The 13,796-nt window shown below is 42.4% G+C and overlaps 1 protein-coding gene across 3 annotated transcripts in view; it reads left to right on the top strand.

The window, feature by feature from the left end:
• The window catches only part of OCLN (occludin), a gene marked incomplete at its 5' end in the record, with an annotated part of 45,202 nt that extends 34,002 nt beyond the window's left edge, over positions 1–11,200 (top strand). For all 3 annotated transcript variants that reach the window (XM_080924803.1, XM_080924802.1, XM_080924801.1), the window contains 4 exons: positions 2,515–2,730; positions 5,221–5,392; positions 8,472–8,513; positions 11,084–11,200. In XM_080924803.1, the coding sequence (XP_080780929.1) occupies positions 2,515–2,730; positions 5,221–5,392; positions 8,472–8,513; positions 11,084–11,185 (532 nt within the window). In that variant the 3' untranslated portion in view covers positions 11,186–11,200. The remainder of the gene's footprint in view (positions 1–2,514; positions 2,731–5,220; positions 5,393–8,471; positions 8,514–11,083) is intronic.
• Between the last annotated feature and the right edge of the window lie 2,596 nt (positions 11,201–13,796).

The following is a 13,796-nucleotide window of genomic DNA, read 5'->3' as shown; positions in this document are numbered from 1 at the left end:
AAGATTTCACCTCAGTGACACTCAGCTCTTCTTAATCATCACTCAATTTTTAGCTTCACCTAACCAGCATCGCTACCCCAGTAAAACAAAGGTTTTGCTTTAGTGGTTCTGGTACTTTGTTAGTCACAGCTGAGACTTAATTCCCAGCTGACCAGAACTACAGAGTCTTTACACAAAAGAGCCAAATCTTTTCGTCCCTCTGAAACTTCACAAGGCAGGTGTCCATCATCTGCATTGCTCTCGACAATCTTCATCTCAGAGCTCCAATAGAACAGCCCACTGAGCTCTCAGACACTCAGTGACTTCTTTAGTCCCCAGTTCTAAAGTCCTTCCACAGTCCTCCGCAAAACAACATGGTCAGGTCTGACACAGTAAGACCCCACTGTCCTGGTACCACCTTGTCTTCAGGTTACTATTGCTGTGATGAAACACCATGAACGAAAGGCACATTGGAGGAAAGGGGGGGTTCGTTTTGCTCACAGTTCCATGTAACAGTTGATCATCAAAAGCAGTGAGGGCAGGAAGCTGCAGCAGAACTGATGCCCTTAAATAGGCCAAACCATATTCAAAATATTTTATATAAAGCTGGCATGGTAGTACATACCTCCCATGCTAGCCTTTTGGGGTATGGAGGGAGGCAGATCAGGAGTTCAAGGTTGTGAATTTGAGGGTTGGGTTATATGACAACCGTGTCTCAACAACAAACGAAGCCCTTCAAAACAAAGAATGATGACTAAGTTTTGTTTTACTGCCTCAAAGCAGAAAGCACATTCAGTACCTTGTGATGTGTTTATAAAAAGATTTCAGCACCAATGTTAGGAAAAAGATAAAGATAGTAGTGAGGTATGGTCTATGAAGGTGTGGTGAGGTCTGGGGGAAGGGGGATGCCTCTGGTGGACCCATGTTGGGCATCCCTTCCTCCGAGGGACCAGCCACACGAAGGTATGGGACAGAATAGAGTTTATTCAGAGCATGGGGAGGAGTTAAGAGGGTAGTAGGGGCAGAGAGAGGAGTAGAGGCCGGCCATGAGCACATGGAGGGAGAGGGGGGAAGGGAATGGGGAGAGGAGGGACAAAAGGGAGGGACAAAGGGGTAAGAGAAGAGAACGAGAAGAGAGAACAAGAGAGTGAGGAGGGGGCAAGCAGACCCTTTTATAGTGCCAGGTAACTGTGGGGTGGAGTCTACAGAATCCTAACAGCTGGCATTGTAGGTAGAGTGTCTAAGAACATGTTAGTCATTGACTCTCACGTGAGCATAACACAGAGCGACCCTGAAGAAATAAATACTACCATCTCCCTGTCCCAAGCTACACAACATTCCCCAAAGCTTCAGGGTCAATAAGAGCCTAAGTGGTTACAATGCTCAGCTGAGGGTCTAATAGTGAGGGCCAGGTGGCACCAGAAAACAGTAAACCCAGGTAGCCCTTGGCTTCTGGCTTCTGGATGTTGGAAGCAATAGGAGGCGGGCAGTAGGACAGCTTCAGTTACTTTTAGTATCGGTTTGAACAGAAAGGCTGGTAACTTAGAATGTCTCTGCCTTTCCTTGTTGTTCATTTCCGTTCTTTACTGTTTACAGAGCAAAAATAAAACTGTTTCTGTTACTCAGGAATAGCGTGTGCCTGTGTCAACCCTTTTTTACTGTTGTGCTGGGTTTAGTTTCATGCTCAGTAGCAGGAACATTATATGCAATTTAATGTCTGATGCAACTTAAAATAATTGCATTAGAAACACAACAAGTGTCCTGGTAAACCTCCTGTTGATTCTACATGGCTTTACATTCAACACAGAAAGAGTTAAAAGAGTACTTAATAAACACCATCCTTTGAGGGTTGGGTTTTTAGATAGGGTCTCTCTACGTAGTCCACCCAAGAAGACACAATGACCCTTGCTTTAACCTCTTGAATTCTGGGATGACAGGCATTTGTTACTGCTTCAAAACCATGAAGCCTTTTAGTTTAAATTTTGTAATGTTTTCAAACTTTCATCTTGAAAGGATAATCTATGTAGGTAACATAAAAATATTGTTGCAAAGAGCCTATTCTTTGTCAGATAAGCTTTGTACACACACACACACACACACACACACACACACACACACACACACCAGCATTTCTGGGGACTGGAAGAACCTGTAGAAAAGAATTGTCCTTATTAAATTTCCTGACAGGTCTTGTGTTGAGTAAGTCTCTGGCACAGGGCAGATAAACACCTCTTATAGCTTAATCTGAACTTCCTAAAGGAAGTGTGAGATCCATTTTACTTAGAAGTTTAAACATGGGCTCCCCCTCCCCCCATCAGAACTTCAAAGCTGCTTGTGTGTTAAAAGGGTCTGAATTGGTGCCAAAAGGAATGCAGGAATCAGTTGTATCTGCTCAGGGTGGCAGATGAACTTCTCAGATGAGCACCCTTGACTGTGGATGTCTGCCTGCGCTGTTCTTGCTGCCCTTTTGGGTGCAGGGTGGTAGCAGAGTCAGAGTGTCCTCATTCTCTGAGCAGTGGCCTGTGTTTCCACTAGGGTACCTGAAGTGGCCCAGGAGCTTCCTCTGACCCAGTCTGTGGATGACTTCCGGCAGCCTCGGTACAGCAGCAGTGGTAACCTAGAGACACCGTCGAAAAAGGCCCCCACGAAGGGGAAAGCAGGAAAGGCGAAGAGGACAGACCCAGACCACTATGAAACAGACTACACAACCGGTGGGGAGTCCTGTGATGAGCTGGAGGAGGATTGGGTCAGGTAAGGTCCTTCTCTTCTGGAGCCCCTTAGCATTCTGGTTATCACCTTGGGACAGGCCAGGTTTGGGGTTGTTTCCTTGGAAACCAGGGTCATGTTGTCAACACATTTTTTTTCCTTCCAGGCCTGGAGACAGTTTTGAGGGTAGTGTTTTCCTTTGGTTCTCTTTTATAAAACAGAAGTGCAGGGCTCTGGATGTAACCATGTCTCTCTCACACCCTGAAGTGGCTCTTCTACCAATAGTCACTCAAGAAATAAAACATGAGTGTTGGACTGATCATAAAATTTCCGAGTACACAGGCTTTCTTGTGACAGTTACCTTCAGTTACGCTGTCATGGTAAGCCAAGAGATTATTTTAAAGTTTAATCCAAAGGAGTCTGGTAGCCCTCTTGTCAGCAGTTGAGGTAACGGTTTAGTGCTGCAGCCAAGGTCATGGTTAAGGTCTTTGTGTTGGTGGCTGGCCTTAGTCTGCCATCACCAACTATACAGGTGTGGTGGGAGCCTTGTTGTGACAGGCAGCAAGGTCACACCAGGTTTTCCTTTCCTTTCCTTTCCTTTCCTTTCCTTTCCTTTCCTTTCCTTTCCTTTCCTTTCCTTTCCTGTCCTGTCCTGTCCTGTCCTGTCCTGTCCTGTCCTGTCCTGTCCTGTCCTGTCCTGTCCTGTCCTTTCCTTTCCTTTCCTTTCCTTTCCTTTCCTTTCCTTTCCTTTCCTTTCCTTTCCTTTCCTTTCCTTTCCTTTCCTTTCCTGTCCTGTCTTGTCCTTTCCTGTCCTTCCCTTCGTTCCTTCTTTCTCTCTTTTCTTCCTTTCTTTCCTCCCCTCCCTCCCTCTCTCCTTTCTCCCTTTCTACCTCCCTCCTTTCCTTCGTTCCTTTCTTCCTTTCCTCCTTCCTTCCTTTCCTTTCCTTTTTCTAAGGCTAGGTTAAGTCATCTATCTGCGAAATATTTGTCTAACTTGTATAATGGAACATTTAACTGAATACTGAGAAATTTCAAGTTTTTGTTTTCCCTTTAATCATAAATATAATTTTTCTTTCTTTGTAAAATGAAGACATTTTATTGACTATTGGAGCTAAAATTTAAATCCCATGTTCTGTGGAGCTTCATCATCCTGTGAAACAGCTTTAGGAATTTTACCAGTGGACACTTTAATGTGTCAGTTTTATATGCAGGGAATGGCTGGCGTGTTCATGCATACACAATCCAGCACAGATTGTTTATTACATTTTCTTTATTTTGGTGGGGCACTGCGTATGTGTATGCATGTGAGCACGTGTGTGGATGTGTCTGTGTGTTTGGGTGTGTATGTGCTTGTGTACATGTGCATGTCTGTGTATGGGGTGTCACGACAATTTGATGGAGTCACTCCTCTCCTCATCCCATGTGGATCTCAGCATTCAAACTCATGTCTTCAGGCTTGTAGGCAAATACTTCTGATCTCGATACCCTCAGAATTCCAGAATTAGTTCATCATACTTTCATGACTCGCCAGTTTATTTATGCAGTGAACTTGTGCTTAATTGGTGTGTGTGTGTGTGTGTGTGTGTGTGTGTGTGTGTGTGGTGTTTTAATGCTGGAGAGTGGACCTAGGGTGTTACACACACTAAATACACACTTTAGTGCTGAGCTTTGCCTCCAGCCTCTATGTGTGATTTTTAATGCATACTTTTATAATGACCGAAGAAGATAAGCTCCTTCCACTTGGGAATAATAAGAGCAAAAATAAATAGATAAGCTTGTTTGAAGATAGTAGGTGGTAGCAGGAAACAGCCACTCCCAGCCAGCTGTTCTGAGGTAATCAAAACAGGCTTTGCGTCCCAGCAGTGTTTTAAGACTTTCAGCATACGTGTTCTATCACGCTGTAGTATCATTAGTGAGAATCAATGTATTCTTACTCATTAACACCTTACATTTCATGACATTTGCCTTTATTTGTGAAAGTATGAGGAGTATTTATGTGGTATGAATGGCAACATAAAAAATGTAATCATTGTGTGTGAGTGTGTGTGTGTGTGTGTGTGTGTGTGTTACTATGGTTGAAACCCAGAACCTTGTTTACATACAGCGTAGGAAAATGGTCTGCCACTGAGCTAGGTTTTCAGGTCTAAAATTATTCTAGAGAGCTTGTCCAGAAGTTTTAGCTAGGGAATACAGTGATGTGACGAAATGTTGTTCTCCTTTGCAGAAGGACATCCTTTTTGGCAAGCATCTGGCTTTGGTAGGGATGTGTTTGGAGGTGAGGGGACATCCACTTAGACACTTCAGACTGAGCCTCTCTACAGTTAATAGGTGGCATGTTATCAGCAGAGTACCTTTATGTTTTCTGTCATAGATCTTAGTAGAAATTAATGGCATCCCACCTGTCTCCTAGGATACAATAGAAAACAAGAGAATATAATTTTCTATTCCTGACCAGTGTGCAGTCTTTGAGGGAACCACTGGCTTTTAATATGTGCAGAGGATATTTCTGTAATCATTTTCTCTTCCGATTCTCAGGGAATATCCACCTATCACTTCAGATCAACAAAGACAAGTCTACAAGAGAAGTTTTGATGCCGGTCTACAGGAGTATAAGAGTTTGCAGGCCGAGCTCGACGAGGTCAATAAAGAGCTCTCCCGTCTGGACAGAGAGCTGGACGACTACAGAGAGGAGAGTGAAGAGTACATGGCAAGTTCAAATCCCTTCACTTTCCTGTCCTTTCACTTTTGTGTTTCGTTTTCCAAGACACGTCTCACATACCTCCTGCTGACCTCGCACTCACTATATACCGGAGATGACACTGAATTTCTGACACTTTTGCCACCATCTCCCAAGTACTGGCATTTCAGTCATGGGCCACCCTGTCTGCCTCCCAAAAGCCTAGATGTTGGGATTCAAACACACACACACACACACACACACACACACATACACACACACACACTCTCTCTCTCTCTCTTTCTCTCTCCCTTTCTCTAAATAACATTTATAAGTTACAAAGCAATAGTCTAAATACCTAAATGTATCAATTCCTATTTAAAAGAAAATGGCCATGTTAGTTTTTCTACATATAAATACAATTCATTTTTATTGTGAAAACCTCTACTTAGAATTGGACCATAAAAGTATATCCCTTGGGTGGGACTTGTTGTCTGTCACACACTTTGAATCTCCGAACTTGGGAGGCGTGAGGAGCGCATGAGTAGCAAGGGTCTCTGAGGGTTTGAAGCCGCTCTCGTCTACACACTGAGTTCTAAGATAGCTGGGGTGAGGTGGGGGTGGGACACTTGTTTCCTTCCTTAAATGTCTACCACATACCCCAGAATAACTTGGTTACCAGGAGTGCCAGGAGTGTAGGTGGGCGGACAGGATCTTCAATAAGGACTTGTTTTGAACATTAAGAGCACTGGCTTGTCTTCCAGAACACTGGATCCATTCCTAAGAGCCACTACCCAGTCAATTACCAGTAACCCCAGTTCCAGGGTTTCTGATGCCCTCTTCTGCCCTTCATAAAGACCAGGCATAAGTGATGTACAGACTTACCTGCGGGATAAGCACCCATACACCTGAAATTCAAATTCAAATTAAGCTGGGCATGGTAGTCCATGTCTTTCATCCTATCACTTGGAAGGCAGAGGCAAGGAGATCTCTGAGTTGGAACCCATCCTGGTCTGCAAATAGAGTTCCAAGACAGTCAGGGTTGTTACACAGAGAGAAAAAAACAAAACAAAAAGAACAAACAACCCCCCCCCCCAAAAAAAAAAGAAAAGAAAGAAAGGGAGAAGGCATCATTAAACAGACCCTCAAACTAGTCACCAAAAGCTGACTGGGCAAGTTCCTTTAGCGGCACCCATCTGGGGTTGCTGAAAGTGTACAGGGGCCAATCGGTGTGTCTTCTTGAGTTAGGTTTCCAAGTAGAAAGACAAATAACAGCAGGAAGGTGACATCATCACACTTGGGGCATGCGCACATCCATCAGAAAATGACTGGGGAAGCCGCTTTCAGGCTGCTGTTCCCAGCTGAGCTTCCTCTCCACCCATGAGCTTCCCACTGCTGAACTTCAGTGAGCGGTTCCCACTGCCGACACCTTTCTGTCTTGGGGCAAACAGTAGTCACCTCCGTTGGATTCAGCTCTGGCAGGTATCAAGGACACAGCTTGTTACTCGAGGGTGTTCTCTTCTCTGCCTGCCATAGAGTACGAGGTGGGTGAGTGCATTCTCAGATAAGGGGTTTTGGAGGAGCCTTGACACAAACATGCTTGGGTCTGAAGGGGATAGGCACCCATGCTTCCAGAGCCAGCACTGCAGTGAGCTCAAACAGCATGTGACCATTTACCAATATAATGCATTTTACAGAGGCTCAAATTGTTGTAGTTTGACCATAGGAATGCCTTTGGTTACTTTGTATGTATTGTTACCTTCATCCTGTGGGTTCACTTTTCTTTTTGAAAACCATGAGACAAAGTCTCATCTGTTGCTCTGTAAGCTCAGGTGGACTTGAAGTCCTCTTGCTTAGTTGCTAGTATTACAGGTCTGTGTTGTCTCACCTGGTTCACTTCTTTCCACAGAGATAACCCGCTAGGCAGGCTCCTCACAACGCTGCTTAAAACGCAGTGCTCTAGCACGCCTTTACTTCCTGCTCTACACAGAAGCGCTTTGTGGTTATTGCTTGGTATCAATAATAAAGTCTACGTTTAGTGATCCAGGACCTGGCTCTGTGTCATTGGCTGACCTACTAGTGCTGCAATTTCAAGGTTGTAGCTGTAGAATTTTTATGATTGTGTCATAATTTACTAAATGCTAAATCTCTGGAAATATTATAATACGAAAGAGATACTGGCAAGCCCTTCAGTTTTGTATTCCTGTGTTCTCAGGTAGTTAAATGCCAAAGTATGAAACTGTTGATTCAGAGGGCAGCATTTAAAACATAGTTTCTCTACAGAATCATACCAGCTACATTTTCCCAGTTATGTGGTAGGTGGCTCATTTGCCTGCCTTGAGTGTTAGTAAATAAGCCTTCCTCATCACTTTACATGCTCACGGGAGCGTCGTTCGGACTCACAGAATACATAATGGTTTCCAGTTGAGGCCATCTGCTCCTCGGTTGAAGTGTGTGAAGCTGCTGTACATTGATTTATCTGTTGTTTTATAGCATCTATCTGGTATTTTGGTAAACCTTTTTCAATTTATTCAACATTTATCAATCAGTTTTTTTTTTTTTGTGTATTTGCTTATTTAGAAATGATAAGGTTAGAAAGATAAAATTTGGGCTGGAGAGATGGCTCAGTGGTTAAGAGCCCTGTCTGCTCTTCCAGAGGTCCTGAGTTCAAATCCCAACAACCACACGGTAGCTCACAACCATCTGTGCCCTCTTGTGTGTCTGAAGACAGCTACAGTATACTTATATATGATAAAAGATAAAATTTTATGTCCCTCTGCAGAGAACTCAAATTTTAATTAGGAGCTTCAACTGTCTGAGTGGCTTAGACTGTTATGACTGGCACATGCTCACATTATCTGTAGAAAGGACTGTCTGAGTAAATACTCTGAGAGGGAACTAAGGCAGTCAAAGCCCTAGATAGTTTAGGGGAGGCTACATTGAGCTGTGACTGTTAGAATTGTATAGAGTGGGTGTGTAGCTTACACTTAACCCTTTTAGGTACTTGGAAAACCCCCAATCTCAACAACCAAACCTTCTCTCCAGCTCCAAAGAATACTATTCTTGAGGGAGGAAATGCTTCAGTAACCATTTTCCTTCTTCTCCTCAGGCTGCTGCTGATGAATATAACAGACTAAAGCAAGTTAAGGGAGTAAGTATCCGCTTTTGAGACTTGATGCAGTGTTTATAACAGCTATACCTTTCCTATGTGTGTGCGCTTGGTTGTACCTTTCCTATTTGTGTGCCGATTATAGACAAAGTCCATATGAACATTATAACTGAGAAGCTAGAACTTTAGTTTTATTTGTTTATACTGATTTTCTAAAAACCTTTTTGAGACAGGGTTTCACTGGATATCTCTAGCTAGTCTACAGTTCAGTTTTGTAGATCCAGCTTGCCTGGAACTCACAGAGATCCACCTGCCTTTGTCTCTCAAGTGTGGGGGGGTCAAGTGCATGCTTAAATATCCCTGAAAATAACTGCATCAGTCACTGTGAGCATTTGCTAAGTTTTCACAAAGTGACCTCACACCTGTATTCCTGGCACCCAGAAAAAGAAATAAATTCCTTAGTAATCTTAATATCTCCTCATTTTTACTCCTCTCCTATTCTCATACCATCCCCCAAAATTATAGCTTAGTCTTGCCTATTTTGGAATAACTTGAATAAAAAGAAATCATGGGCCTGGAGAGTAAAGGAAAAACAAAGATTTATTTGTGCCTTTGTGTGCTGTTACTCATTTATTTTTATTATCATGTAGGGTTATGTTTTACGAAAATAGAATTTGGTTACCTGTTTTATTTTATTCTTTTAGTTTTCGAGACAGGGTTTCTCTGTGTAGCCCTAGCTGTTCTGAAACTCTCTTTGTAGCCCAGGCAGGCCTCAAACTCGGAGATCTGTCTGCCTCTGCCTCCCAAGTGCTGGGATTAAAGGCCTGTGTTGCTAGTCTGCCTGTCTATTTTATTGCTACCAGTTATTTGATTCCTTAGTTTTAGGCTTTTACAAATGATGCAGCATCAGTGTGCACACGTCTGGGAGGTCTTCAGGAAGTGAAATGTAGGGTCGTTGGGCCTGCTTGTGTGTGGCTTCAGCAGAGTCTGCCATGCAGTCTTCCCGAGAGCTTACCCTGGTTCATGTCTACACTCAGCCCCTTGCTTTGTCCTTGCTAACACCTGATATTACTAGGTACTGTTGACTTGTAACAATTTTTTTGTTTTCAAAAGACTTAATGCTAAAAGTTTTTATTGTAATTAGAGCATAATGATTTTAGCTAAAGCTTGTGTGTGTGTGTGTGTGTGCGCGCACACACACACACACACACACACACGAGCGTGTGTGCATGCTTTATTTTTTGAGATGGGGCTTCTGTTGAATCTGGAGCTTACTTTACTATTTTTGCTAGATTGAGCGGCCCAGGATCATCCTGTCTTCTCCCTCCCTCCTCCCCCCAGTGCTCCTCCCCCCAGTGCTCCTCCCCCCAGTGCTCCTCCCCCCAGTGCTCCTCCCCCCAGTGCTCCTCCCCCCAGTGCTCCCTCCACCCCCCCTCCCCCGGTGCTGGGATTACAGGAACAGACACCACATCTGACTTCTTACGTGTGTGCTGGATATCAAACTTCGTCCTCCTGTGTTAGGCATTAGGCACTTTGCATCAAGGCACCTCCCAACTCTTTAAATGAGTTTAAAAGAGTGTATAGGGAAGAGGACCAGAGTTTGTCATTCAGGATGCTTCAGGGGATCCCATGCCCTCTACTGACTTACACTTATGAAGGTGTGCATCTTTGTATGTACGTGTGCATGTGTGCCATGCCACTTGTGTGGAGTTCAAAGGACACGTGCAAGAGTCAATTCCCTTTCCACCATGTGGATTCTGGGGATGGAACCCAGATCACCAAGCTCTGTGGCAAGCGTGTTTATCTCCTGAGTCATCTTACTGGCCCCTCAACTATTTTTTTTTTAAAGATAATTTATAAGCACAAAGGTCAGTGAATTCTCATGGTGACTTAACATATTTTTAGGAATGAACATATCCTTTGTAGAAATCAGATATTATTGAGGAAAAGGAGCCATCTGCCTATGTGGTCAGTGATAGGGCTCAGTACCTTAAACATACTCATTAATACTCATTAGTTCTTTCTGACCAGCTGTCCCTTTGGTGTTGTTGTTGTTTTTATTCTTTCTCAGGAGACCTATTTTTTTAATTAAATTTTTTTCATGTAATTTTGATGTTTAACTCTGTCTCCAACTCCTCCCAGATCCTCCCTACTTATGTATCCACCTACCCAACTTGGTGTGTTCTCTCTCTCTCTAAAACAAACATTAGAAAACAGGAAGAAGCTGGAGAGATGGCTCAGTGGTTAAGAGCATTGGCTGCTATTCCAGAGGTCCTGAGTTCAATTCCCAGCAACCACATGGTGGCTCACAACCACCTGTCATGGGATCTGATGCCCTCTTCTGGTGTGTCTGAAGACAGCTACAGTGTGCTCATATACATAAAATAAATAATTCTTAAAGACTTAAAGAAATGGAATATTAGAACCAAACAATAGACCAGTAAGACAAAAAGCAAACAAAACCCCAGAAACAAAAAGCCCACAAATAAAACAACAACCCATGGAGATTTGCCTTGGTGTCTGCCCTGAGTGTAGTTGGCATACCCAGTGACACTTCAGAAGTCTTATTCGTTACTTTGTTGCACTTCTGTGATTCACTTTCTCTGTCTTAGTCTGCAGATTACAAAAGTAAGAGAAATTACTGCAAGCAGTTGAAGAGCAAATTATCACACATCAAGAGGATGGTGGGAGACTATGACAAACGGAAAACTTAGACAGATGCCTGTTGCTGGAGAAGTGCGAGGTGCATCTGCCTGCCCGATCAATGGCTCCACAGTTATCTCCAGAGGCAAACTGACTTTGGACTCTGAGCTGGGAAGTTAAAACTTTGTGATCATTACAAAGTTTCCATAGCTTTAATACCATCAGTTTCATATCTCCAGTATTGAAGCATTTTATAAATGGCTTTTAATAACTGATTGGGCTGAACATTCCTTTAAGAATTTTACATTGTCAACATTGATTCTTGTATTAAGAATGAAATGTTGTTGGGGGTTTTAAATGTAAAGAAAGGTCCTGGTGTGAACAGTGATGTGAACATTCACACTCCAGACAGTGAGGTGTGTGTTGATACCCAAGTGTGTTAATCTCTGCAGCAGTCCTCAGGTGCCTGTTATTTATCATCAGGTTGTTTTTTGTTTTCCACACAGGGTTTCTCTGTGTAGCCCTGGATGATCTAGAACCTTCTCTGTAGACCAGGCTGTCCTTGAACTTACAGACTTCCTGAGTGCAGGGCTTAAAAGCCTGTACCGTTATAATCACTTTTCCTGTATGGAATCTGGGTCCCTTTGGTGACATCTCCAAACTGGAACTGCTTGCTTCTCGAAAGCAGTTTTGGCTAAGTCTATTTTATGACTGCAAATGGTAGCACTCCTGCCTTTGGAATTTTGTATTTCCACAACTGCACACAACACATTCTATTGGCCCCTTCCCTTCCGTGGTTTTTCTTACGTTGACTTTAACAAATAAATAGGATTATTTTTACATTTTCCCTAACACTTCAGATCATATAAAATTAACAAATATGTGAAATCTAAGAATTGTAAATATATATTTACATTTGAAAGATGATTTTAAATCTGGGGTTAAAGTGCTTTTTATCTTTTATAGTTTATGTACTTTTTTTTTTTTTGATAACCCACTAGACCTTTCCATTGTATCTGATTGTCCGATTACATTCACAGTTCTGACTTGAACTGTATTTCACAGGAATGCTCAAGTTTTGTACATATTTTATAAGGTATTAAACCTGATGTCCTCGTTCTATCATTTGCTTATTTGATGTCATTCGTGCTGTGATATTCAGTTGTGCACAACTGTATTAGAGTTTTCGTGTGAACTGTCTTGGGTGCTGTGCTAGCAGGTGAATTCCCAGTCCTTGGACAGTGAACAAACTCTGTCTAGAATGGAATAATGTTCTTAGAACAACACAATACTTAAAAGTGTCTGTTAATCCCATGATCTTCTTTAAGAGTTAAAATTCTTGTTAGTAGCATAAAATTAGTTGATAGACTTTACAAACCACATTGAGATCCAGCTCAGTTTGGTCTGTTTTAGCCGAAAATGTTTTATATACCTTTCGGACATTGAAGCCCATGTTTTTGCTTATACAATTTTGAATTATTTTCCGATGATAAAATTTTAAATAATGGTTTTGTATAACAGTGGTTCAGTTTTCTTTTCAAATTGAAGAAAAATTTCATTTTCCACATGGTGAACATAGTGCAAAAAAGTCTTTTGCATACTGTTTGGATTGACAACAAGTAGGAAGGACAGCTTGGAGCACCATTGTTCCTTCCTGTTGCTTTGTTTTGACTTAGACGGTGGGGGTGTGGATGTGGGTAGGGGTGGGGAGTGAGGGAGTGGTTTCACAAGGTAGCTCAAGATGGCCTGGAACTAACAGTTACTTCAGGCTGGCTTCAAATTTGCAATCCTCCTGCCTCTACTCCCCAGGTGGCAGGTAGATTAGGGGCTGTCCTCCATGCCTGGCTCATACTTAGTTTATGAAGCTAACTTGCTAATGACCTCACAAAACAGGCCTCTTTTGTTAAATGAAAACAGGCATTCTAATATTGGGCCATAACATTAGATGTTGTAAGAATAAAAGGAATAATTCTTTTCCAGCACGGTGCTACCACTGCAGGCCTGAAGCCAGTACCAGGGCATGTCCAACAGTGCAGAAATCCTCTAGCTGATTCTATCTAGAGAGTCTGTTAACGCAGTTTCTTAATGTACAAACAAGGGCTAGATTCAACTTTAGAGGCGTTTTACATTCTGACCCGTGGTTTTCATATCTGCTTTCTGCTAGTAAGACTATTCTGGGCAATAGTTATATGAGAACATAACCCTTTCTATGAAGTGCCCTGCATTAAATGATGCAGTGTGTGTGTGCGTGATAATAAATAGGTGAGATCAGGGTTTTCCATTCTGAAAAACTGAAAACATTAGAATAAGCATACATGAACTAACCCCTCTCCCAAGAAAGGCAATGATGTTTTATTGTATGTGCTTTATATTTCTGAAATAAAGTCTAGTATTTATAGTAAACACTAGTCCACTATTTGCAGTTAACATTGTATATACAGACATACAGGATACCCCGTTTAATTCTCATAACAGCCTCTTGGCATGTGGCTGTTCCATTCTCATTTTATGGATAAGGAAATTAATAATTTGGTCCTTCTCAGTCACATACTAGTGAGTTTAGATGGAGGTGGGGGGTCTTGATTTTTTGAACTAGGCAATCTCGTTTATTCTTCTAGACTGACTGCTAAGTGAAGCACTGTGTAATGTATGGTAGTATCTGTCTAGTGTGAGGATCTTATT

Source organism: Micromys minutus (genome assembly GCF_963924665.1).
Source record: "Micromys minutus genome assembly, chromosome: 11".
Classification (NCBI taxonomy): domain Eukaryota; kingdom Metazoa; phylum Chordata; class Mammalia; order Rodentia; family Muridae; genus Micromys; species Micromys minutus.
Note: the sequence above shows the minus strand (reverse complement) of the source record. Positions and strands in the feature narration are given on the sequence as shown.